The 25,083-nt window shown below is 44.1% G+C and overlaps 1 protein-coding gene and 1 long non-coding RNA gene across 7 annotated transcripts in view; both read left to right on the top strand.

The window, feature by feature from the left end:
* LOC139532366 (cytospin-B-like) overlaps positions 1–25,083 on the top strand; it is a 189,643-nt gene that overhangs the window by 112,022 nt on the left and 52,538 nt on the right. For 5 of the 6 annotated variants that reach the window (XM_071329872.1, XM_071329847.1, XM_071329864.1 and 2 more), the window contains 8 exons: positions 4,130–4,337; positions 11,202–11,275; positions 11,415–11,590; positions 16,492–16,688; positions 19,108–19,214; positions 20,103–20,175; positions 20,410–20,554; positions 23,362–23,464. In XM_071329872.1, coding sequence (XP_071185973.1) covers positions 4,130–4,337; positions 11,202–11,275; positions 11,415–11,590; positions 16,492–16,688; positions 19,108–19,214; positions 20,103–20,175; positions 20,410–20,554; positions 23,362–23,464 — 1,083 coding nt within the window. Of the gene's footprint in view, positions 1–4,129; positions 4,338–11,201; positions 11,276–11,414; positions 11,591–16,491; positions 16,689–19,107; positions 19,215–20,102; positions 20,555–23,361; positions 23,465–25,083 lie in introns of those variants that run through there. The other variant, XM_071329894.1, reaches the window with a different exon arrangement.
* Positions 11,597–15,930, top strand: LOC139532405 (uncharacterized). Its single transcript, XR_011666562.1, has 2 exons — positions 11,597–13,195; positions 13,855–15,930. It is a non-coding gene; the product is annotated as an uncharacterized lncRNA (long non-coding RNA).

The following is a 25,083-nucleotide window of genomic DNA, read 5'->3' as shown; positions in this document are numbered from 1 at the left end:
ACCCTTTACTCAATACTTTGTTAAAGCACCTTTGGTATCGATCACAGTCTTCTTCTTGGGTATGACGCTATAAGCTTCGCACAAGCTTTGCACACCTGTATTTGTGGAGTTTCTCCCATTTTCCTCTGCAGATCCTCTCAAGCTCTGTCAGGTTGTATGGGGAGCGTTGCTGCTCAACTATTTTAAGGTCTCTCCAGAGATGTTTGATCGAGTTCAAGTCCGGGCTCTGGCTGGGCCACTAAAAGACATTCAGAGACTTGTCCCGAAGCCAATCCTGCGTTGTCTTGGCTGTGTGCTTAGGGTCGTGAACCTTCGCCCCAGTCTGAGGTCCTGAGCGCTCTGGAGCAGGTTTTTGTTAAGGATCTCTCTGTACTTTGCTCCGTTCATATTTCCCTCGATCCTGACTAGTCTCCTAGTCCCTACCGCTGAAAAACATCCCCACAGCATGATGCTGCCACCACCATGCTTTACCGTAGGGATGTTGTCAGGTTTCCTCCAGACGTGACGCTTGTCATTCAGGCTAAAGAGTTCAAACTTGGTTTCATCAGACCAGATAATCTTGTTTCTCATTGAGAGTCCTTTAGGTGCCTTTTTGCAAACTCCAAGCGGGCTGTCATGTGCCTTTACTGAGTAGTGGCTTCCTTCTGACCACTCTACCATAAATGCCTGATTGGTGGAGTGCTGCAGAGATGGTTGTCCTTCTGGAAGGTTCTCCCATCTCCACAGAGGAACTCTAGAGCTCTGTCAGAGTGACCATTGGGTTCTCCCTGACCAAGGCCCTTCTCCCCCGATTGCTCAGTTTGGCCGTGTGGCCAGCCTTAGGAAGAGTCTTGGTGGTTCCAAATTTCTTCCATTTAAGATTGATGGAGACCACTATGTTCTTGGGGACCTTCAATGCTGCAGACATTTTTTGGTACCCTTCCCCAGATCTGGGCCTCGACACAATCCTGTCTCCTTCAAACTCATATATTGGTTTTTGCTCTGACATGCACAGTCAACAGTGGGTCCTTATATAGACAGGTGTGTGCCTTTCCAAATAATGTCCAATCAATTGAATTTGCCACAGGTGGACTCCAATCAAGTTGTAGGAACATCTCAAGGATGATCAATGGGAACAGGATGCACATGAGCTCAATTTCGAGTCTCACAGCAAAGGGTCTGAATACTTATGTAAATAAGGTATTTTTGTTTACATTTTTTATAAATTAGCAAACATTTCTTAAAACCTGTTTTCGGTGGCGCAGTGGTCTAAGGCACTGCATCGCAGTGCTAGCTGTGCCACCAGAGACTCTGGATTCGAGCCCAGGCTCTGTCGCAGCCGACTGCAACCGGGAGGTCCATGGGGCGACGCACAATTGGCCTAGCGTCGTCCGGGTTAGGGAGGGTTTGGCCGGTAGGGATATCCTTGTCTCATCGCGCACTAGCGACTCCTGTGGCGGGCCGGGCGCAGTGCGCGCTGACCAGGTAGCTAGGTGTACGGTGTTTCCTCCGACACATTGGTGCGCCTGTCTTCCGGGTTGGATGCGCGCTGTGTTAAGAAGCAGTGCGGCTTGGTTGGGTTGTGTTTCGGAGGACGCATGGCTCTCGACCTTTGTCTCTCCCGAGCCCGTACGGGAGTTGTAGCGATGAGACAAGACAGTAACTACTAACAATTGGATACCATGAAATTGGGGAGAAAAAGGGGAGAAAATAAAAAATATTTTTAAAAAACTGTTTTCGCTTTGTCATTATGAGGTATTGTGTGTAGATTGTGGAGGATAAAAAAATATATATATATATTTCAAAATAAGGCTGTAACGTAACAAAAAGTGGAAAAAGTCAAGGGGTCTGAATACTTTCCGAATGCACTGTAACTAAGAATAAGTGACAGGTAATAAACAGTAGTAGCAGCGTATGTGAAGAGTCAAAAAAGTTAGTGCAAAAAAGGTCAATGCAGATAGTTAAATAGTTATCCAAATAGCTACCCAGACTAACTATTTAGCAGTCTTATGGCTTGGGGGTAAAAGCTGTTCAGTGTCCTGTTGGTTCCAGACTTGGTGTGTTGGTACTGCTTGCCGTGCGGTAGTAGAGAAAACAGTCTATGATTTGGGTGGCTGGTGTCTTTGACAATTTTTAGGGCCTTCCTCTGACACCGCCTGGTATAGAGGTCCTGAATGGCAGGAAGCTCGGCACCAGTGATGTACTGAGCTGTACGCACTACACTCTGTAGCGCCTTGTGATTGGATGCCAAGCAGTTGCCATACCAACGCTGTGATGCAGCGCGTCAAGATGCTCTCAATGGTGCAGCTGTAGAACTTTCTGAGGATCTGAGGACCCATGCCAAATCTTTTAAATCTCCTGAGGGGGAAGAGGTGTTGTCGTGCCCTCTTCACAACTGTGTTGGTGTGTGGCCCATGATAGATCCTTAGTGATGTGGACATCAAGGAACAGTGGACACCCGCTCCAGTACAGCCCTTTCAATGTGAATGGGGGCGTGCTCGGCCCTCCGTTTCCTGTAGTCCATGATCAGCTCCTTTGTCTTGCTGACGTTGAGAGAGAGGTTGTTGTCCTGGCACCACACTGCCAGGTCTTTGACCTCCTCTCAACAGACACTGGGAGACAAATTCACCTTTCAGCAGGACAATTGCCTAAATCACAAGGCCAAATATACACTGGAGTTGCTTACCAAGACAACCTAGTTACAGTTTTGACTTAATTCAGCTTGAAAATGTATGGAAAGACTTGAAAATGGCTGTCTATTGAATTAAGGGTAGAGGCGGTTTATGTACTCGCCGACATAGTTTCATCAGGGTGCCCTCACGTCGGCCTCTCTTGCGCCGCCTTTTTCTTTTTCGAGTCTCGGGGACTAGGGTCTGGTCCAGAGTGAGCATTATGTCCTGCACCTCTGACTCATTAAAATATAAATCTTCATCCAAATTGAGGTTAGTGATCACTGTTCTCATGTCAAGAAGCTCTTTTCGGTCATTGGAAACGATGGCGGAAACATTATGTACAAAAAAACACACACAATGATAGGGTTGGTCAAGAGCCCGATAAACGGCTGCTTTCCATTGCAGTGCCATTTTAGATAATTTGATCCAGTTTGCTACAGTAGGAATAATCCTGCAGCAACAGGACATGTGAATTATTATGTGGATTATAATCAATTTACATTTTTCTAGGGGTTGATACATTTTTTCAAGTCTGAAATTGAAAAGTGGAAATTACAAACTTCATAAGCCTTTTTAAGCCTCAAATACACTAGAAGTTAAACATTTCCTGCATTGCAAGTTCTCCTGCAACAGGATGATCAAATGAAGATGCTACATCTGTAGTAGGGAATGCATGGGTGATTGAGGTTACTGTCAATAGTGTATCAGGAAGTGTATTACCTGCAGCAGGAGACAAGGGCTCGAGACACTAAACTGTAAAATCAATGATTCATCATCACCTTTTTACCCAGGAGCCAGTTACACTGTAGTGTAGGCTTTGCTATCAGATTGGCTTTAGAGGAGTTCCTACTAAACTCTTGTGCCAATGAGTCTCTGTGGACACTAGCAGGGCTGACGTCCAACAGTTTTTAACAGCTTTTTATCTTTTATTACGTCAGACTGCAATAGAGTATTAGCAGTTACAGACAGAGCGTCATACAGATCTAACGCTGTGGTTACAATAAGGGATGTGTCAATGTCAGTTATGCTAAGTGATAAGCACACATGCCCAGACTTGAGGATGTCTGGTGGTTTAGATGTGTTAATGGTTAAGTAACCCTTAACTATCTAGTGATTAGGCAAAGATTTATGAATTAACTGTCAAATACAATCACAAAACTTCTGAGGACATGGAATGATAAATGAAGCACACACAATAGGCCTAATTCTGTCGAACCTCTGCATTCACACCTGCTTTATGTAAAGGCCTTTTGTATTCTCCTTTCATCTTTAATATAGAGGAAACAGGTACATGAATGGACATTGAAAAAGTGGGTACACTGTCAGGACACCTGTAGAAAGAGGCCTGTTGATGGATGTTTGGACTAACCAATCAGGCCATCTCTTAAATGGCTCTATGTGTGATAACCAATCAGGTCATCTCTTACTATGTCTCGCCATGTGACTAACCAATCAGATCATCTCTTACTATGTCCCAGGCTGAGGCTGAGTGCAAGCAGGTGGCAGAGCGAGCCGTAAGGCTTGAGGAAGCGCTGAGTGGCCATGTCAGTGCCCTGGAGAAGGGGGGGCAGCAGGCCGACGGCCAAATCAAGGACCTGAAGGAGACCATCTTTGAGCTGGAGGACCAGGTGGAGCAGCAGAGAGCCGTCCACCTCCACACCAACCAGACCATCCTGGACCTAGAGCGTACGTTCCCTAGTTAGTGTATATATCACCAGTCTACTACTACTCTACCACCTCCATCCTGGACCTGGAGAGTACAACTGTCATCAACTGTCCTCAACCTAACCTCAGGGGTTTTTACTTGTTACAGAAGCACAGCTCTCCTAAACACATAGGGCCGGTTTCCCTGACCCAGATTAAGCCAACATCTGGACTAAATAGCATGTGCTCAAAATATTTTTTTTGTCCGGGAATGGGCTTATTCAGAGTACATCACCAGTGTGGCTCTGTTTGAGGGGAGCAGGAAGGTCTCTCAGCTGGGGCTGACAAATTGGAGCTGCTGTCTGAAGCACCAGATCTACTGCTTAGCTCCACTACATTGACAGATACAGATGTCTGAGTATTGGCCTGGCAGGGCTTTCCACTGATTCACTGTGACCTTGCAGGCTGGCTGGCTGGCTTCTGGCTAGCTGGTTAGGTCTATTAGAGGCTTTCTCCCACTGAGCCCTAAATGCTGAGATAACATGCAGATTGTCTCCCTATCCGGATCCTCAGCACGACAGAAAGACAGACAGACAGACAGACAGACAGACAGACAGATGCAGGCAGACAGACAGACAGACAGACAGATGCAGGCAGTTTATTACAAGCACATCTGTCTCTGTCCTACAGACCTGTTTGTGCAGTTTAGTAAAAAACAATGTTAGAACTAAATATTTGTAGCGGTCAGTATGCATTGTTTGAGTTATTTTATTTGGTTAAATCAAATTTTAATTTCATGTTTGGTTAAATCAAATTTTAATTTGATGCTAATGCGAGTGTAGCGAAATGCTTTTGCTTCTAGTTCCAACAGTGCAGTAATATCTAACAAGTAATCTAACAATTCCCCAACAACTACATAATACACACAAATCTAAAGGGGTGAATGAGAATATGTACATTTGAAGTCAGAAGTTTACATACACCTTATCCAAATACATTTAAATACAGTTTTTCACAATTCCTGACATTTAATCAGATAAAAAAATTCCCTGTCTTGGGTCAGTTAGGATCACCACTTTATTTTAAGGATGTGAAATGTCAGAATAATAGTAGAGAGAATGATTTATTTCAGTTTTTATTTCTTTCATCACATTCCCAGTCGGTCAGAAGTTTACATACACTCAATTAGTATATGGTAGCATTGCCTTTACATTTTTTAACTTGGGTCAAACGTTTTGGGTAGCCTTCCACAAGCTTCCCACAATAAGTTGGGTGAATCTTGGCCCATTCCTCCTGACAGAGCTGGTGTAACTGAGTCAGGTTTGTAGGCCTCCTTGCTCGCACACGCTTTTTCAGTTCTGCCCACACATTTTCTATAGCATCGAGGTCAGGGCTTTGTGGTGGTCACTCCAATACCTTGATTTTATTGTCTTTAAGCCATTTTGCCACAACTTTGGAAGTATGTTTGGGGTCATTGTCCATTTGGAAGACCCATTTGCGACCAAGCTTTAACTTCCTGACTGATGTCTTGAGATGTTGCTTCAATATATCCACATTATTTTCCTGCCTCATGATGCCATCTATTTTGTGAAGTGCACCAGTCCCTCCTGCAGCAAGCACCCCCACAACAAAGCACCGCGCTTCATGGTTGGGATGGTGTTCTTCGTCTTGCTGTAACCCTTCTCCTCTTTGTCTGATGATGAGGAATAGGAATCATTGGACCAACACGCAGCGTGGTAAGTGTTCATACTACTTTAATAAAATAAACTGAACACTGAATAACAACAAAACAACAAAGAGAGAGAACGAAACGAAACAACAGTTCTGTAAGGTGAAAACACACAAAACAGAAAACAACTACCCACAAACACAGGTGGGAACAGGCTACCTAAGTATGGTTCTCAATCAGAGACAACGATTGACAGCTGCCTCTGATTGGGAACCATACCAGGCCAAATACATAGAACAAGACAACATAGAACACAACATAGAATGCCCACCCCAACTCACGCCCTGACCAACCAAAATAGAGACATAAAAAGGATCTCTAAGGTCAGGGCCTGACAGTACCCCCCCCCCAAAGGTGCGGACTCCGGCCGCAAAACCTAAACCTATAGGGGAGGGTCTGGGTGGGCATCTATCCGCGGTGGCGGCTCTGGTGCGAGACGTGGACCCCGCTCCACCTTAGTCTTGGCCCACTTAGGTGGCGCCTCTGGAGCGAGGACCCTTACCGTCGACCCCGAACTGGGGACCCTCGCAGCGGGCCCCGGACAGGAGGGCAACTCTGGCTGCTCCGGACAGGAGGGAGACTCTGGCTGCGCCGGACAGGAGGGAGACTCTGGCTGCTCCGGACAGGAGGGAGACTCTGGCTGCTCCGGACAGGAGGGAGACTCTGGCTGCTCCGGACAGGAGGGAGACTCTGGCTGCTCCGGACAGGAGGGCGACGCTGGAGGCTCCGGACTAGAGGGCGTCGCTGGAGGCTTCGGACTGGAGGGCGTCGCTGGAGGCTCCGGACAGGAGGGCGTCGCTGGAGGTTCCGGACAGGAGGGCGACGCTGGAGGCTCCGGACTAGAGGGCGTCGCTGGAGGCTCCGGACTGGAGGGCGTCGCTGGAGGCTCCGGACTGAAGGGCGTTGCTGGAGGCCTCGTGCCATAACTCTTCACTGGAGGCTTCGTGCCATGGATCATCACTGGAGGCTTCGTGCCATGGATCATCACTGGAGGCTTCGTGCCATGGATCATCACTGGAGGCTTCGTGCCCTGGATCATCACTGGAGGCTTCTTACCATGGATCATCACTGGAGGCTTCGTGCCATGGATCATCACTGGAGGCTTCGTGCCATGGATCATCACTGGAGGCTTCGTGCCATGGATCACCACTGGAAGCTTCGTGCCATGGATCATCACTGGAGGCTTCTTGCCATGGATCATCACTGGAGGCTTCGTGCCATGGATCATCACTGGAGGCTTCTTGCCATGGATCATCACTGGAGGCTTTGTGCCATGGATCATCACTGGAGGCTTCGTGCCATGGATTATCACTGGAGGCTTCGTGCCATGGATCATCACTGGAGGCTTCGTGCCATGGATCACCACTGGAGGCTTCGTGCCATGGATCATCACTGGAGGCTTCTTGCCATGGATCATCACTGGAGGCTTCGTGCCATGGATCATCACTGGAGGCTTCTTGCCATGGATCATCACTGGAGGCTTTGTGCCATGGATCATCACTGGAGGCTTCGTGCCATGGATTATCACTGGAGGCTTCGTGCCATGGATCATCACTGGAGGCTTCGTGCCATGGATCACCACTGGAGGCTTCGTGCCATGGATCATCACTGGAGGCTTCGTGCCATGGATCATCACAAGAGGCCTGGCTCTGGGAGAAGGCACAGGACTCACCAGGCTGGGGAGACATGCAGGAGGGTTAGGGCTTAGCACAGGCACAGGACTCACCAGGCTGGGGAGACATGCAGGAGGTCTTGTCCTTGGCCGAGGCACTGGATGCACTGGGCCGTGGAGGCGCACTGGAGGTCTCGAGCAACGAGCCTGCACAACCCGTCCTGGCTCGATGCCCACTCTAGCCCGGCCGATGCGAGGAGCTGCGATGTAGTGCACCGGGCTATGAACATGTACTGGAGACACCGTGAGCTCCACCACATAACACGGTGCCTGACCAGTACGACGCTCCACCCGGTAAGCACGGGGAGTTGGCTCAGGTCTCCTACCTGACTCCGCCAATCTCCCCATGGCCCCCTCCCAAAAGAAAATTCTGGGGCTGCCTCTCGTGCACCTCTCCTCGAGCTAACTCCTCGTAGCGTCGCCACTCCGCTTTGGCTGCCTCCAGCTCCTCTTTAGGACGGCGATACTCTCCCGGCTGTACCCAGGGTCCCTTGCCGTCCAAGATTTCCTCCCATGTCCAGGAGTCCATTCCACGCTGCTTGGTCCTCTTTTGGTGGGTAGTTCTGTAACGCCTCTCCTCTTCGTCTGATGATGAGGAATAGGAATCATCGGACCAACACGCAGCGTGGTAAGTGTTCATACTACTTTAATAAAATAAACTGAACACTGAATAACAACAAAACAACAAAGAGAGAGAACGAAACGAAACAACAGTTCTGTAAGGTGAAAACACACAAAACAGAAAACAACTACCCACAAACACAGGTGGGAACAGGCTACCTAAGTATGGTTCTCAATCAGAGACAACGATTGACAGCTGCCTCTGATTGGGAACCATACCAGGCCAAACACATAGAACTAGACAACATAGAACACAACATAGAATGCCCACCCCAACTCACGCCCTGACCAACCAAAATAGAGACATAAAATTGATCTCTAAGGTCAGGGCGTGACACTTGCAAGCCTCCCCCTTTTTCCTCCAAACATAACAATGGCCATTATGGCCAAACAGTTCTACTTTTGTTTCATCAGACCAGAGGACATTTCTCCAGAAAGTACGATCTTTGTCCCCATGTGCAGTTGCAAACCGTAGTCTGGCTTTTTTATGGCGGTTTTGGAGCAGTGGCTTCTTCCTTGCTGAGTGGCCTTTCAGGTTATGTCGATATAGGACTCGTTTTACTGTGGATATAGATACTTTTGTACCTGTTTCCTCCAGTATCTTCACAAGGTCCTTTGCTGTTGTTCTGGGATTAATATGCACTTTTCGCAACAAAGTACGTTCATCTCTAGGAGAACGAACGCGTCTCCTTTCTGAGTGGTATGACGGCTGCGTGGTCCCATGGTGTTTATACTTGCGCACTATTGTTTATACAGATGACTGTGGTACCTTCAGACGTTTGGAAATTGCTCCCAAGGATGAACCAGACTTGTGGGGGTCTACAAATGTTTTTCGGAGGTCTTGGCTGATTTCTTTAGATTTTTCCATGATGTCAAGCAAAGACGCACTGAGTTCGAAGGTAGGCCTTGAAATACATCCACAGGTACACCTCCAATTAACTCAAATGATGTCAATTAGCCTATCAGAAGCTTTTCTGGAATTTTCCAAGCTGTTTAAAAGCACAGTCAACTTAGTGTATGTAAACTTCTGATACAGTGAATTATAAGTGAAATAATCTGTCTGTAAACAATTGTTGGAAACATTACTTGTGTCATGCACAAAGTAGATGCCCTAACTGACTTGCCAAAACTATAGTTTGTTAACAAGAAATTTGTGGAGTGATTGAAAACAAGTTTTAATGACTCCAACCTTGCTCAAGACATCAGTCAGGAAGTTAAAGTAAACTTCCGACTTCAACTGTACATATAAGTATATGGATGAGCGATGGCCGAGCGGCATAGGCAAGCAAGGTGCAGTAGATGGTATAAAATACAGTATATACATGTGATATGAGTAATGTAAGATATGTAAACATTATTAAAGTGCCATTATTTAAAGTGGCATTGTTTAAAGTACTTTAAAGTTTATTAAAGTGTCCAGTGATTGGATCTCAATGTAGGCAGCAACCTCTCTGAGTTAGTGATTGCTGTTTAGCAGTCTGATGACCCTCTGGAGAGCCTTGCGGTTGTGGGCAGTGCAGTTGCCGTACCAGGCTGTGATACAGCCCGACAGGATGCTCTCGATTGTGCATCTCTAAAAGTTTGTCATGGTTTTGGGTGACAAGCCACATTTCTTCAGCCTCCTGAGGCGCTGTTGCGCCTTCTTCACCACACTGTCTGTGTGGGTGGACCATTTCAGTTTGTGTATGCCCAGGAACTTAAAACTTTCCACCTTCTCCACTACTGTCCCTTCGATGTGGATGGGGGATGCTCCCTCTGCTGTTTCCTGAAGTCCACGATCATCTCCTTTGTTTTGTTGACGTTGAGTGAGAAGTTGTTTTCCTGACACCACACTCCGAGTGCCCTCACCTCCTCCCTGTAGGCCGTTTCGTCGTTGTTGGTAATCAGGCCCACCACTGTTGTGTCGTCTGCAAACTTGATGATTGAGTTCGAGGCGTACATGGCCACGCAGTCGTGGGTGAACAGGGAGTACAGGAGAGGGCTGAGCACACACCCTTGTGGGGCCCCAGTGTTGAGGGTCAGTGAAGTGGAGATGTACACTCATTGCATATATCCATGGTGAGACTAGCGATATGTTGATTAAGTATGAGTTATGGATAGAGCAATGCAGATTTAACTGATAGCAGGCTCATAATAAGCATAATAACCAAATAATGAGAAACACGTTTTGAATGGATATATGCAATGTGTACAAAACATTAGGAACACCTTCCTAATATTAAGTTGCACCCCCTTTTTCCCTCAGAACAGCCTCAATTCATCAAGGTATGGACTCTATAAGGTGTCGAAAGCGTTCCACAGGGATTCTGGCCCATGTTGACTCCATTCTTCCCACAGTTGTGTCAAGTTGGCTCAATGTCCATTGGGTGGTGGACCATTCTTGATACAAACGGGAAACTGTTGAGCGTGAAAAACCCAGCAGCATTGCAGTTCTTGACACACTCAAACCGGTTTGCCTGGCATCTACTACCATACCCCGTTCAAAGGCACTTAAATATTTTGTCTTGTCCATTCACCCTCTGAATTGTATACATACACCATCCATGTCTGAATTGTCTCCAGGCTTGAAAATCCTGTCTCCTCCCCTTCATCTACACTGATTGAAGTGGATTTAACATGTGACATCAATAAGGGATCAGAGCTTTCACCTGGATTCACCTGGTCAGTCTATGTCATGGAAAGAGCAGGTGTTCTTAATGTTTTGTACACTCAGTGTAGTAGCCATGTAGTACCACTAATATAAGAGGCAGTGTTAGATGTACTGTACACATTAATCAGACTAAGATATGGCTGCAGCTCCTCCAGTTATGATATGCGCCTCTCACGGATGTATTCTGTGGTTGATGTTTTCAAAGTAATGGCATATATTTGTCTGTCTTTATAGACCAACTCAAGAAGCTGGAGGAGCAGAAGTCGGAAGTGGAGAGGCAGCTGAAGATCTTAAGTAAACAGATGAAGGTAGGAGTGATCTGACTGTTAGTGGTTTTATACTTTTGGGTGCTTTGCTGGTGGTTAAGATGGTCAAGGTTTGTAACTGCTATGATGTAAAGACAATCATAATGCTTATGGTATACTGTGTGTGTGTGTGTGTGTTCAGGATGAGACGGAGGAGTGGCGGCGGTTCCAGGCAGACCTCCAGACAGCCGTGGTGGTGGCCAACGACATCAAGGTAGAGGCCCAGCAGGAGATCCGCTCTCTGAGGAGGAGGTTACAGGAGGAGCAGGGGCGCAGCGCCAAGCTCTCATCAGACCTGGAGCAGCAGAAGGGAGTCAAGTACGTACCGTATGGCTGGGAGGGTTTAGTACATACAGTAGGGCAATTCAATTATGGTCCTCGAGGGCCGAAAAACACTTCTGGTTTTTGTTTCTACCTGATATTTGCATTTACTCATCTCATGTCCCAGGTCTAAATCCGTCCCTGATTAGAAGGGAAGAATGAAACCCAGAAGTGTAAATGGCCTTAAGGGGACAGATTTGAAAAGACCTAAAGTATACCTACTGTACTCATCCCTCGCGCCTCTATCCAACATCCAATCTCTTACCCCTTTCCCTAGCCTTTCCCCTCTCGCTCCCTCTCAGCACTGGGCCCTATCTACTCTGTCCTGGAGCTGCTGCTACTCTTGGGCTTGCCATATCCCACTGATTGTGCGAGTGTTCAATATAGTGGTCAGTATCATATAGGAGGCCGTATGGGAGGCTACAGGGAGCAGAGCTGGAAGGAACATTTTGAATTTCAATACGCCATTAATCGGTTCCCTTTTAAGAGGCTTCCCCAAAAATTCAGATTTGACGTCACGGTACCTTATGATGCTCAACATTTTGGGGTTTGCATTGAAACAAGGTGATGCTAGCTATCAATAAGGATATGAGTCCAATAATAATATCTTAATAACCAAATCCTTGGATTTTCAAGCCTCAAATCCTGGGATTGCCTGCCAATCTTTGCTAAAAGAGGATTGGCAGGCAGTCCCCTCCTGCAGTATCTCTGTCTGTCCATCTGGTTCCTGCTGCAATATTCTGACTGCTCTACCAGTCTGTCTACCACTCACCACCACCAACTGTAACACACTGGGCTAGCAGTGGACCCTAGCACTTCACTGAGACAAGCTGTGCTATCTGAATAGTGTAGCACTAATATAGTGGTCTAAGCTCTACCTAGAAAGGCTGCTGCCGAGATAGCATTGACAGCAGCGCTAAACTTTTTGAGTCAGTTCTCGTCAAAATATAAATTGAGACAGACACTTTAGGAGCCATAGCATAAATCCTCTGTTGTGTTTCATGTGGCTACCTGTACACCACGGGTGGGCGACATATAGCCCGCAGGCCAGATCCGGCCCGCGAGCCCATTCAATCTGGCCCGGGGTAGGTTTGAGTAAAACAAATATAATTTGGGGCAACTATTGAACGTCTAAACTATGTAGAAAGTATGTTGAAATTATAATAGACCTATACGTTTTCAAATGACGACCCTTTCTTTGGCCCAAAAATTGCTTTTGAATTTTTTTCTCCCGATATTGCCCTCGAGACTAAATGATTGCCCACCCCTGCTGTACAACATGGCCTGTTGTGCCAGGGAAAGCTCAGCCCATTGGTCCTGTGTCTCCTGTGCAGTGACAGTGGCAGTGACAGTATGATGAGAGGCAAATTAGGCCAGGATTGTTAATACTATACATACAGAGCTCATCAGTTAGTTTCTAATATAGCTTGCCTGACATAAAACATGTAAACGTGTAAATTATAACGTAAAGAAGAATGCAGTACTTTACTTTCCCCGTACGTACCTGCGACGTACCAGACCAGAAGCTTCCCTCCTCCCTGAGATCGTTTGTTCTCTCAAGGATGTCCCTCTCTCAGACATGGCTCCTTATAGAAAGCCCAGGTGAGTCCACTGCACTGCGAGCTCAATGAATGCTGCCTTTAGAGGGAATGCTACTGCTGATCTAGAACTTCTGACTTTCCTTCCTGCACTGCTTCCGCTGCTTCTCACTGATTGTCTGTCTGGTTCGCTGACTAGCTGACTGACAGCTGCACAAACTATTAGTAGTCTGTGTCCTTTCATTTGGGTGGGCTGGGGTTTGCTTTGCTTAATTTCCACTGTAAAAAAAACCCTGCTACTAAACTTTTATTATGGTACTTGGCGCCACCTGCTGTTCTGTTGAATCAGTCATTTACCTAGCCTCTTGGTTCCTCTGGAGAATTGTCTTGTAGTATGACATGGAATGATTTATTTGTACTCATGCTATCTCTTCTTGATCAAATAAACAACATTTGGTCTGTATAGCATTGTATACTGATCTCAGACATGTAGAAGGAACTCAGATCAGATTTTGATTTCATTAGCCAGTTAAGAGACGCATGGTGAGAGAGATAGAAGAACAGAGAGTACAGAGCCTTAACTGCAGTGTCTTTAGAAAAAGACACCACTCCGGTTGTGCTACATACAGTATACATGTCCAATGCAAGTACATAGCTTTTTAAGAGGGTATATTTCCTATTTATTACAATTCATGTTGTCTGTGTTTCGGTCTTGTTTTTCAGACTCGGGGCTGGAGCCAGTTTTGATACCAAGACTGCAGTAGAGGGGCGGTAAAAAAGTCCACCCACATAACATCAGGACCCTCTGAAGACAGACTGACAGTATTATTGTACACAGTTGCTTTGATCGGTATTACCATACAAACTTTTCCATCATCTGGTATGTCATTCTGATAGGTTTATTAGCAAGGTTGATTGACCAGTACAGATGCAATATTTGCCCCAGACAGACAGACAGAGTCAGACTGTAGTTTACTGTTAAACTTCCAAATGAACGCATCTTTCTCCGTGAGATCTTTCAAAAATTCTGTACACATTTTTATCTCTATTGTTTGCAATGTTTTCAGTGGTATTTGTTTTTGGGAAGCTCTCCTCTCTATCGGTCAAGAGATGATCTGATATGATAGGAGGAGCTTCTGTTACTGATTCCGATTTGCTTTTAGACACTTAAATTGCCTCAGTGGTGAATATTCACTTACTCAATGTGTTGCTAAATATTATGAGAATGAGACACATTTTTTGTTCAGTTCTCTGAGGGTTGACTGAAACCAATAGCTGGAAACTGCCAGCTATTACTATGAGTCAGATTCATGTTGCAAGTTAGGTTTCATTACTACATTATGGGCCAAGTACAACTTTGAAAAGCCAAACAGACAAACTTTTCAAGTTATTTTTGTTGTTCAGAGTTGGTATTATTGGTCTTTTGGTAGATTACTGTTCTAATACTCATTTTGTTCAAGTTTCCTATCAGTTCTGCACCTGTGGTTATTATTATGATCCGTTTCTTCTAACTGACAGTTTGGAATATCTATTACTTAAAAAAGCTTGGATGATATATATTTTTTTAATTATGGTAATAACCAACAATCAGTTCACTTTAAGTGTGTGAGATTATTCATGGCTACAAAAAAATATGTCATGTGCTCTCGTGTACATAATGTGAATCTGATAATATGTTGTGATAATTGACCACTAGATGGCGGTATTTAACAATATCAAGAACGTTAAAGTATCAAGAACCTGCACTGGTCAGTGGTCCTAGGTTGTGTGTGTAATCAGCTGGCTACTGTTTAAGTTCAGCTCACCAGTTTGAGTTCTGCCTCCAGACAACAACACTGAATCACAGACGGTATATTATTACATTATCACTGATCATTATCACGTCATCACTAATAATGTCCACACAGGAAGGCCGCCGTGCATTTAAGCCATAAGGGTAATCAACTGCTGATCACTGCCCAATTCAGTCCTTCCTGCCTCAGACTTGCAGCCGTGCCTAAAACTCACAATGTCAAAATGTCCTGTACAGTACCTCTTAACCATTATATTTCACTCTAAACTTCAGCAGGCTATATCAACAAAATATATTTTGAATGCTTTATCACTCATTTTGAAGTCATTATAATTTAACCTTTATTTAACCAGGAAAAGCCCATTGAGACCCAGAATCTCTTTTTCAAGGGAGACCTGGCCAAGAAGGCAGCAACAATCAATACATTACATAATTAAACATACAACAATACAATACAACAACACGATCCAGCCTAAAAAAACAAACCCCATCAGGTCAAATAAAAAGCCTCTAGTTTCTGAGTACTGCTACAGGGTAAACGTTGGATCACTGAAGTGATGCTGGTGTTGTGACACCCATTAGAAATGTATAATGACCAACTGCCATCCTGTAAACCTCAGGTTATAATGACTATTATTACCGAGTAACAGGACTATTCAGTGGATGCAGTCATACAAAAGCCATAGTACTCGACCAGAAACAGACAGACGTGCTAGTAATGTTTAACTTTGAGTACTGTCGATATTGCCAAAAAATACCACCTTATCATAAGACATATATGGTGGTAACTGTGTGGTGATTATACCTTTTTTCTGTCTGTGAACTGCTCAACAGTTCAACAAGTGAATGTGCAACTGTTTAATTTAACTTTTAGGTTAAATCTTATTGAGACAGATCAAATATACAATGCTGTTTATTTAGAGAAATAGTCAATGTAAGGTGTTTGTCCATCTGTTTAAACTTTTTTTTATTTCATCTTTGGAAAGTCAATAAATGAAATGACTCTAGTCCCGACTTTGTCTGCGTGTGTTTGTTTGAGTTCACTCTCTTTGGGAGTTTTGCTTCCTCCTCACCAGATTCCTTACTTCAGTTCTATTCTCACCCCTTCCCCATCCATCCATCTGTGACAATACTCTATCACTTACTCACTCACTCAGGCTTTGTCCAATGTCCATAAGATAAGGATGGAGTAAACTTTGTACCTTTTTTTATTTGCACTTTTGGGTGTTGTCATCTAAAATTAGAACCAGCTATTGACTTTTCCATCATCTGAAACGTGTACTGTACATACTCGTACACAATATGCTTCTGATCAATTGAGCAAATATTGCATGGAACAGTCAATGCGATGGGCAAACATCACCTTCAATCATTACCTTTCTTTAGAACATTGATTGACTAATTAAATACTAAACCATTGTTCTGATAACACCTACTTAGTAAAATAATGTTCTGATAAAAATCCATGGTAAGGTATATATAGCCTCTGACTGTAAAAGCACTTCTACCTGCTATGTGTTGTGCCATAATGTATACTGTGAGCATCTCTTCCCCTTTGTCTTTCTCAGGTCGTTGCGTGATGACACTGAGAGTTTCTCAGATGCAGATGGCAGTCCTCACTGGTGTGGCATCTCCATGACCCAGACCACCCAGACCCAGTCCACCTCCTCGCCCATCAACACCAACGGCAACGCTGCCTCCTCCCCCTCGGAGCCCGGAGCCACCGTCAAATCACTCATCAAGTCCTTTGACACAGCTGTACAGAGTAAGCACAGAACATCCCTCCTTCTCACTCCTTCACACAAGCCCGGCAGACCTGGGTTAAAATATTATTTGTTTTCTTTCAAAGTTATTTGAGTATTTGACTGTACCTCCCTGGGTTGCCAGGTAGGGGGTGGGGTGGTTGGACTATTCCATTGGTTCCAATGTGCCAGGCAAGTTCAGTCAAGCACAGGCACTTTACAGATATCATACCTGACTTGTCTGCACAATAGGAGAACAGCTGGCAGCCTGTCTGTCTGCTTAAGATAGATCTATCATGTCTGTACAGCAGAGGCATGTATGGTCACCTATGGTATGCTCTGCTGTCCATGTGACTGTATTGATTGTGTAGCTCACTAATATATCTACTGCTGTACATATAATTTTTTGTATATATTTTAGATGTATACAGTATACGCATAGATTGCATTTGGATTACTGATACAGTGTTATTTGGGTTGTTCATTGAATTCGTTTTGACATTCCTTGATTTCTTGTTTTCGTTTTTTATTATTTGCGTACTTGTTCGACGGTTTACTGCACTGTTAGGTACTAATAACACAAACATTTAGCTCCACCCGCTATAACATCTGCTAAACTGTGTACGTGACCAATAAACTTTTATTTGAATTGAAAGGAAAGGAATAGGAGGTGTGATTACTCTATAGACTGGCTACAGACATTCCTGAGAAAGATGTTTGTTTTGGAGCGATCTGCTGTCTCTTGTATCATCAAGGAGATAAACTCAGCAAAAAAATAAACATCCTCTCACTGTCAACTGCGTTTATTTTCAGAAAAATTTACATGTGTAAATATTTGTATGAACATAACAAGATTCAACAACTGAGACATAAACTGAACAAGTTCCACAGACATGTGACTAACCGAAATGGAATAATCTGTCCCTGAACAAAGGGGGGGTCAAAATCAAAAGTGACAGTCAGTATCTGGTGGGGCCACCAGCTGCATTAAGTACTGCAGTGCATCTCCTCCTCGTGCTCTGCACCAGATTTGCCAGTTCTTGCTGTGAGATGTTACTCTTCCACCAAGGCACCAGCAAGTTCCCGGACATTTCTGGGGGGAATGGCCCTAGCCCTCACCCTCCGATCCAACAGGTCCCAGACGTGCTCAATGGGATTGAGATCCGGGCTCTTCGCTGGCCGAGGCAGAACACTGACATTCCTGTCTTGCAGGAAATCACACACAGAACGAGCAGTATGGCTGGTGGCATTGTCATGCTGGAGGGTCATGTCAGGATGAGCCTGCAGGAAGAGTACCACATGAGAGAGGAGGATGTCTTCCCTGTAACGCACAGCGTTGAGATTGCCTGCAATGACAACAAGCTCAGTCCGATGATGCTGTGACACACCAGACCATGACGGACCCTCCACCTCCAAATCGCTCCAGCTCCAGAGTACAGGTCTCGGTGTAACGCTCATTCCTTCGACGATAAACGCGAATCAGACCATCACCCCTGGTGAGACAAAACCGTGACTCGTCAGTGAAGAGCACATTTTGCCAGTCCTGTCTGGTCCAGCGACTGTGGGTTTGTGCCCATAGGCGATGTTGTTGCCGGTGATGTCTGGTGAGGACCTGCCTTAGAACAGGCCTACAAGCCCTCAGTCCAGGCTCTCTCAGCCTATTGTGGACAGTTTGAGCACTGATGGAAGGATTGTGCGTTCCCGGTGTAACTCGGGCAGTTGTTGTTTGCATCCTGTACCTGTCCCGCAGCTGTGATGTTCGGATGTACCGAGGATGATCAGCTGTCCGTCCTGTCTCCCTGTAGTGCTGTCTTAGGCGTCTCACAGTACGGACATTGCAATTTATTGCCCTGGCCACATCTGCAGTCCTCATGCCTCCTTGCAGCATGCCTAATGCACGTTCACGCAGATGAGCAGGGACCCTGGGCATCTATCTTTTGGTGTTTTTCAGAGTCAGTAGAAAGGCCTCTTTAGTGTCCTAAGTTTTCATAACTGTGACCTTAATTTATTGTTCATTGAACAAGCATGGGAAACAGTGTTTAAACCCTTTACAATGAAGATATGTGAAGTTATTTGGATTTTTACGAATTTGTCTTTGAAAGACAGGGTCCTGAAAAAGGGCTGTTTCTTTTTTTGCTGAGTTTATGAATGAAACATGTGGCCTGTAAATTACGCAGGATGTCAGGCCGAGGGGATGGCTGCTGAGGGGAAACTTTCCTTGTTTAGCAGCAGTGATAGAGAAGGAACCCTTGCCTGTTACATCATAGCTTAAAAGCTTAAACAGCCTAACCTTAGAGGTCTAATTGCTTAACAGGGTAAGCAGATACAGTGATAGGACTCCATGGAACATCACCATGGAATACGGTATACAATGAATCACTTTCAATTTCCAATTAAATAGCTACCCGTGGCTAATGCACACTCATGTGTTGGGCCTTGCAGATGGACCTGGTCCTGGACACACGGTACAAATGCACTCCTCACCTAGAAGCCCTCTGAGTGGGATCCCTGTCCGCACAGCACCCGCAGCTGCTGTCTCCCCCATCCAGGTACAGTACAGGCCCTCTTCAATATGGACTACAACAGGGTTACCCAGTAGGGGGGGACATAAAAGACTGTAAAATCACCTCAAAGTGATTTTAATTAGGGAAATTGTCACATACACCGGATAGGTGCAGTGAAATGTGTTGTTTTACAGGGTCAGCCATAGTAGTGCGGCACCCCTGGAGCAAATTAGGGTTAAGTGCCTTGCTCAAGGGCACATCAACAGATTTTCACATAGTCGGCTCGGGTATTCGAAACAGCAACCTTTCGGATATTGGCCCAACGCTCTAACTGCTAAGCTACCTGCCGCCTCTAAATAGAGAAATAAATAGAAAATTCTAATATAATAATAATTATAATGTAAATAGAGAAACATATGTGATCGTATCTCAATGTAATCAAGGTTTGAAATAAATTTGCAGTGAACAAATTATTCATAACTATGTTCCGACCTACGAATTGTGGACCCCTGGACTAAAATATCAACCAATCTGTTATAGGGCTCCTGAGTGGCGCAGCGGTCTAAGGCACTGCATCTCAGTGCTAGAGGTGTCAATACAGACCCTGGTTCAATTCCAGGCTGTATCACAACCGGCCGTGATTGGGAGTCTCGTAGGGCGGCGCACAATTGGGCCAGTGTCGTCTGGGTTAGGGTTTGGCCGGGGTAGGCCGTCATTGTAAAATAAGAATTTGTTCTTCACTGACTTGCCTAGTTATATATATTTTTAAAATCTGTTTATTACCGACTTAAATGTATAAAGCTTTTGTAAAGCCTTTTAAATATATTATAACCATTACTTATAATGTAAAGTGTTACGAGTTTGGTTGTTACTTTTTGTTTATCATCATGTGTAGGACATGATATATTTTTTTGTTTGTTTTTGTTTCTGTAGAGGCATTCGTCTATCAAACCGCTCTCAAAGACACTGGAGAAAAGGATTAACCATGGAGATTTCTCTCATTCAGGTACGTGACACTGTAGAGAGAGCAAGTATAAAAGTATCACAGATACTGTATATATATATATATTTGTAAAACACCAATTAGATTAAAAACGCTTCTTTATCATTGAAACCAACACATTCTGGCATCTTGCCTTCATCAGCACATTTGAGTAACTACAAACAGTCACATCCTTTGCACATCCTCCTTCCCCCTCTACCTCCCCCATCCCTGGTTCCTGATTCCTGTGTTTCCCAGATAAGTATGGGGGCTCTGGGGATGAGCTGAAGCCCAGCAGCCTTATGAGGAAGAGTCCTTCCCTGGAGTCGGTCATCAAATCCCCAGCAACCTTCAGCAGCCGCAGCCACTCCATGAGCTACAACAAGAACAACAGCAAGCTCAGGTGGGCCCTCCTCACCTCAGATTTAGAGAAAGAGACCACACAACTACAGTGACCACAGAAACATACACACATGTATCACTTGTAACATCACACATCATCACCGGTTCATACACATACAGTAGATCAGGGGTTCCCAACTTTTCCTGGGGGGTCGCGGGACCTTCCATGATTTGAGGGGTAAACAAACTATTATTATTTGTATTTTTTTTATCGCCTTTATATAAACCGATCAATAACGACACATAACCCTGCGATGCTTTAGGCTAGAAACAAGAGGTAAACTGCCTGAGGTAGACGTGACTGCACATGGGGAGATCTTTGGTTTGTCTCTATCACATTCAGAAGCTGAGCTATGACCTAGTCAAGGAATATTACATTTTTTACTTTGCTTGGGACGTAATGTTAAACAATGTGTGACTGTCACTATTTTTATTTAATTTAATTAACTAGGCAAGTCAGTTAAGATCAAATTCTTATTTTGAATGACGGCCTAGGAACAGTGTGTTAACCTTGCCTTGTTCAGAGCAGAACGACAGATTTGTACCTTGGTAATTTGAACTTGGAACCTTTCGGTTACTCGTCCAACGCTCTAACCACTAGGCTACGCTGCCCCACTGTCAATTGATCTATTCACTTTCTGTAAAAGATTGAGTGTTCATATAAATTCTAATATTAAAACATATTTGGTAGTGGAATAACATTTGGGGAAATCCGGTCTTGACTTTGTGTTCCTTATCCATAATTATTATTATTATTATTATCATTAAACAGCCTATCTAAAATATGTCATGAGTCTTGTTAAACTACGTAGAATGGCAGGAAATGAGCTTCAAAACAACACATTTTCCTAGGTCCCTTAAATGAAACAAAATCAAGTGTGACATACAAATGTGAAAAAGGGGTCCCTGGGGAATACAATGTTGGGAACACTTGTACTAGATGCGGTGTTTCCGTTGCAGTCATCTTGCTGTGGCGCTGCGCCACGGGAAAATCGTTGCCTCCACGCCCCAAAAATAAGGAGCATGAAAAAATATTTCTGCCACGGCGCACTTCGAAGATGCTATAACAGTCCACATTTACTTATCCTCTGCAAACAAAACGAGTAATGAATAGAAAAATCGGACGCCCCATAGTAGAATAGCTTATCTATTTACCTATTCTGGTGACATAAAGTGGTTTCTGTGAGAGGTACAGTCGGGGGGGTGTTACCCCGGGTGGTAGGTTACCCTAACAGGTAGGCTACCCTAACAGGTAGGCCTACATTATATTCACTGTTTATGCAAGTTTTTTGGTACATAAAATGAATCAATAGGAGCCTAAATAGTTAAAATATCACATTTGATTAGCTATATGCATGGTCCAACAAACTTTCATACATATTCATACTGAGTGATCTTAACAGTCATGGTGTTAGTCATACTATTCACTATTAGATCAGTGACAAGCTGGCAGAGTGTTGATCATACTGTATCTATCACCGAATTGCCCCAGTTTTTACTGACTGTTTTGTCCTAAATGGCACCCTATTCCCTATATTGTGCACTACTTTCAACCAGAGCCCATAAGGCTTTGGTCAAAAATAGTGCACTATATAGGGAATATGGTGCCATTTGGGACGTACAAACTGACTGAACCCCATGGCTTGATACTGAGAGTCCCGAGAGCCTTCTGTTCTGGTGTGCTAGACACAGTAGAAGTAAACTTGGAAGAGATGAGTCAGAGAGAAATGTTAAATAAACAACAGATTACATTTGTTGTGACTACCGAACTCAAGCTTTATTAAGCATAATAAGTCTCCCTTCAGACCTCTTTCTGTTTTCTCAACCCAGCCATCAAACAATACTTTAGATGAAGGAACCAATCTATCTGTTCAGACTGTTAGAGTATGTATCTGGTCAATATGTCAGTGTATTATGTTTGTTGTTTATAACAGTGTGTTATATGTGAAAATGTGATTGTATTATAAATTGTATTTGAATGTTTATAGAATCTTAAATTAAAATACATTTATAATAAAATCAAAATCTCTCAAAAACAATCACTTCAATACAGGAGATATATCGCATATGTTTACGGTCACATAGTTTTTCATTGTTTATCTAGAGCTAATGACATACATGCATAATTAATGTGATATCGAGGGTGACCCAATGTTCTACTATTAAACTCTCAACACACACACACACACACAACACACAAACAAGTATGTGACATTTTTTGTTGCTCCTCAAATGTGTTTATATTTGGTATTGTTTTCGCAACTGTATGTCACCAGTGAATTCATACACTGGCTTTTAAAAAGCAACATTTGTTATGACAATTCCCGATTCCCCAAGCTCTAGTATGTCGTAACATGATGAAATAAACTAAATGTTTTAGTGTTTAAACTGGACCATGTAGCTCAGTGCGACCAAGGACTCTTTATGTTCCCATGGCCAAAGAGACTACTAGCTTTCATTATGACAGCCCAGGAGATCACATCAGCGACAGGGTGTGTGTGTGTGTGTGTGTGTGTGTGTGTGTGTGTGTGTGTGTGTGTGTGTGTGTGTGTGTGTGTGTGTGTGTGTGTGTGTGTGTGTGTGTGTGTGTGTGTGTGTGTGTGTGTGTGTGTGTGTGTGTGTGTGTGTGCCTGCGTGCGTATGCCTGCGTGCGTATGCCTGCGTGCGTATGCCTGCGTGAGTGCATGCATGCATATTTACTGTATGTGAGGTTGATGTAAGGTTAATGAAGACCCAACACACAGGTCAGATGCCATAACCTTTGTTTCCCTCACTGTCCATGGCTGCGGTGTCTTTCCGCGGTGTCAGTGTGGAAAGAAAGGACCCCTTGGCTGCACTGGCGCGGGAGTATGGGGGATCTAAGAGGAACGCTCTACTGAAGTGGTGCCAGAAGAAAACAGAAGGCTATCCGGTAAGGGCCCTGGGTCAGAGACCTGTCTCAATACATAACCCTATCAAATTCCTCTTTCTTTCTCTCGCTTTCTCTCTCCCCATCTCTCTGACCCTCTCACTCTCTCTCCTCTCTCTCTGCCTCTCTCTCTCTCCTTTCTCCCTCTTTTTCTCTTTTGCTATCTCTCTCTCTCTCTCGCTAGATATCAGGCATATGTCATGCAGGCCATACTGTGCAGTGAATGTTCCTAAAAATCCAAGGTTTGGTGGGGAACACTTTAGTATAGGAAAACCCATCTTAAGATACTATGATCTTATTAGTCGCACATTGAAACAGATTATGAAGAATCTCTTTCTTGTTTAACTTGCTCTTTATTAAATACAAATAAATTATTACATTTATTTAATGTCTTTATTATGACTAACAATGAGGTTATTAAAGATTGGCCAATAACACATGACTTATAATGTTAGAATAAAAACACAATTAATAAAGGCCTAATATATAGCTAACAAGACCAAATAAAGGTAAAGGCCTAATAGCTAGTAATATACACACTTACAAACAACAAATTAGTGACTTATTTAAATGTGCACGTATTTATAAAGTGTTACCCAAGGCTTTATACTATAAACTGTGCTTCTCATTGGAACATGTTGGCTTAAAGAGCATATTGAGGTTTTAGGCTGTTTTTACATAATAATCTGCTGTGTTTACACACATACAAACCCTCACCTCACCTGTCCTCACTGTGTGGACATAAGATGATATCATTAATGTCAGCAAATCATCCTCAATGCAAAGGGATCCAGTACAAAGAATACAGTGGGACGTGTGGATGTGTGTGAGGGGGGGCGTGTCTGAGCAGACACATAAGTCAGCGTGCATGAGTGAGTGCATTTGTGTCTGTATGCATGTTATTATGTGTGCGTGTTCCCTTTCTAGGCCCACGTTCACCTGGTTTAGCCCTCCACTAATAGCCTGTTTAAGGAGTCCATTAAACACAGTGGGATTACTGGGATTACTGATTGTACATCATGTGTGAGGGCCAGCTAATGCCACTAACACTGGTAAACAAAGGCTAAGAAAGGAGGGTCGGGGTCTGCCTGGTCTCTGCACTGTTCTCCCTCTTAGCTAAATTCCATCGCAGTATGGGGTGTGCTAGCTAGCTTACAGTAACACCAAGGCTACGACTGAAATGGCACCCTATTCCCTATGTATTGCACTACATAGGGAATAGGGTGCCATTTCGGGCTAAGCCCAACACCACTACTCTACTTAGCCTAACAATGGCATTGTCCAAGGGTTTCAGTTCAATGAAATGACAGACTGTTGTACTTTGCTCAACCAAGCACACAGGTCAATAAGGGTATTAAAACTTCTTAAGTGTTCTGCTAGCGGGACAACTTCCGGTGAAACGCAATTCAAATAAATAATCATAAATATTATGGATTTTAAACATTTAGGTACATATAATTGTCTTATATCGGCTGAAAGCTTAAATTCTTGTTAATCTAACTGCAGTGTCCAATTTACAGTAGCTATTACAGCGAAAACATGCCATGCGATTGTTTGAGGACGGCGCCCCACATCAAAATATTTTTCCACCAGCTCAGGTTTCATATAACGATTAAATATTC

The sequence above is a fragment of the Salvelinus alpinus genome, chromosome 1 (genome assembly GCF_045679555.1).
Source record: "Salvelinus alpinus chromosome 1, SLU_Salpinus.1, whole genome shotgun sequence".
Lineage (NCBI taxonomy): Eukaryota > Metazoa > Chordata > Actinopteri > Salmoniformes > Salmonidae > Salvelinus > Salvelinus alpinus.
This window is presented reverse-complemented; position numbering and strand designations above follow the sequence as displayed.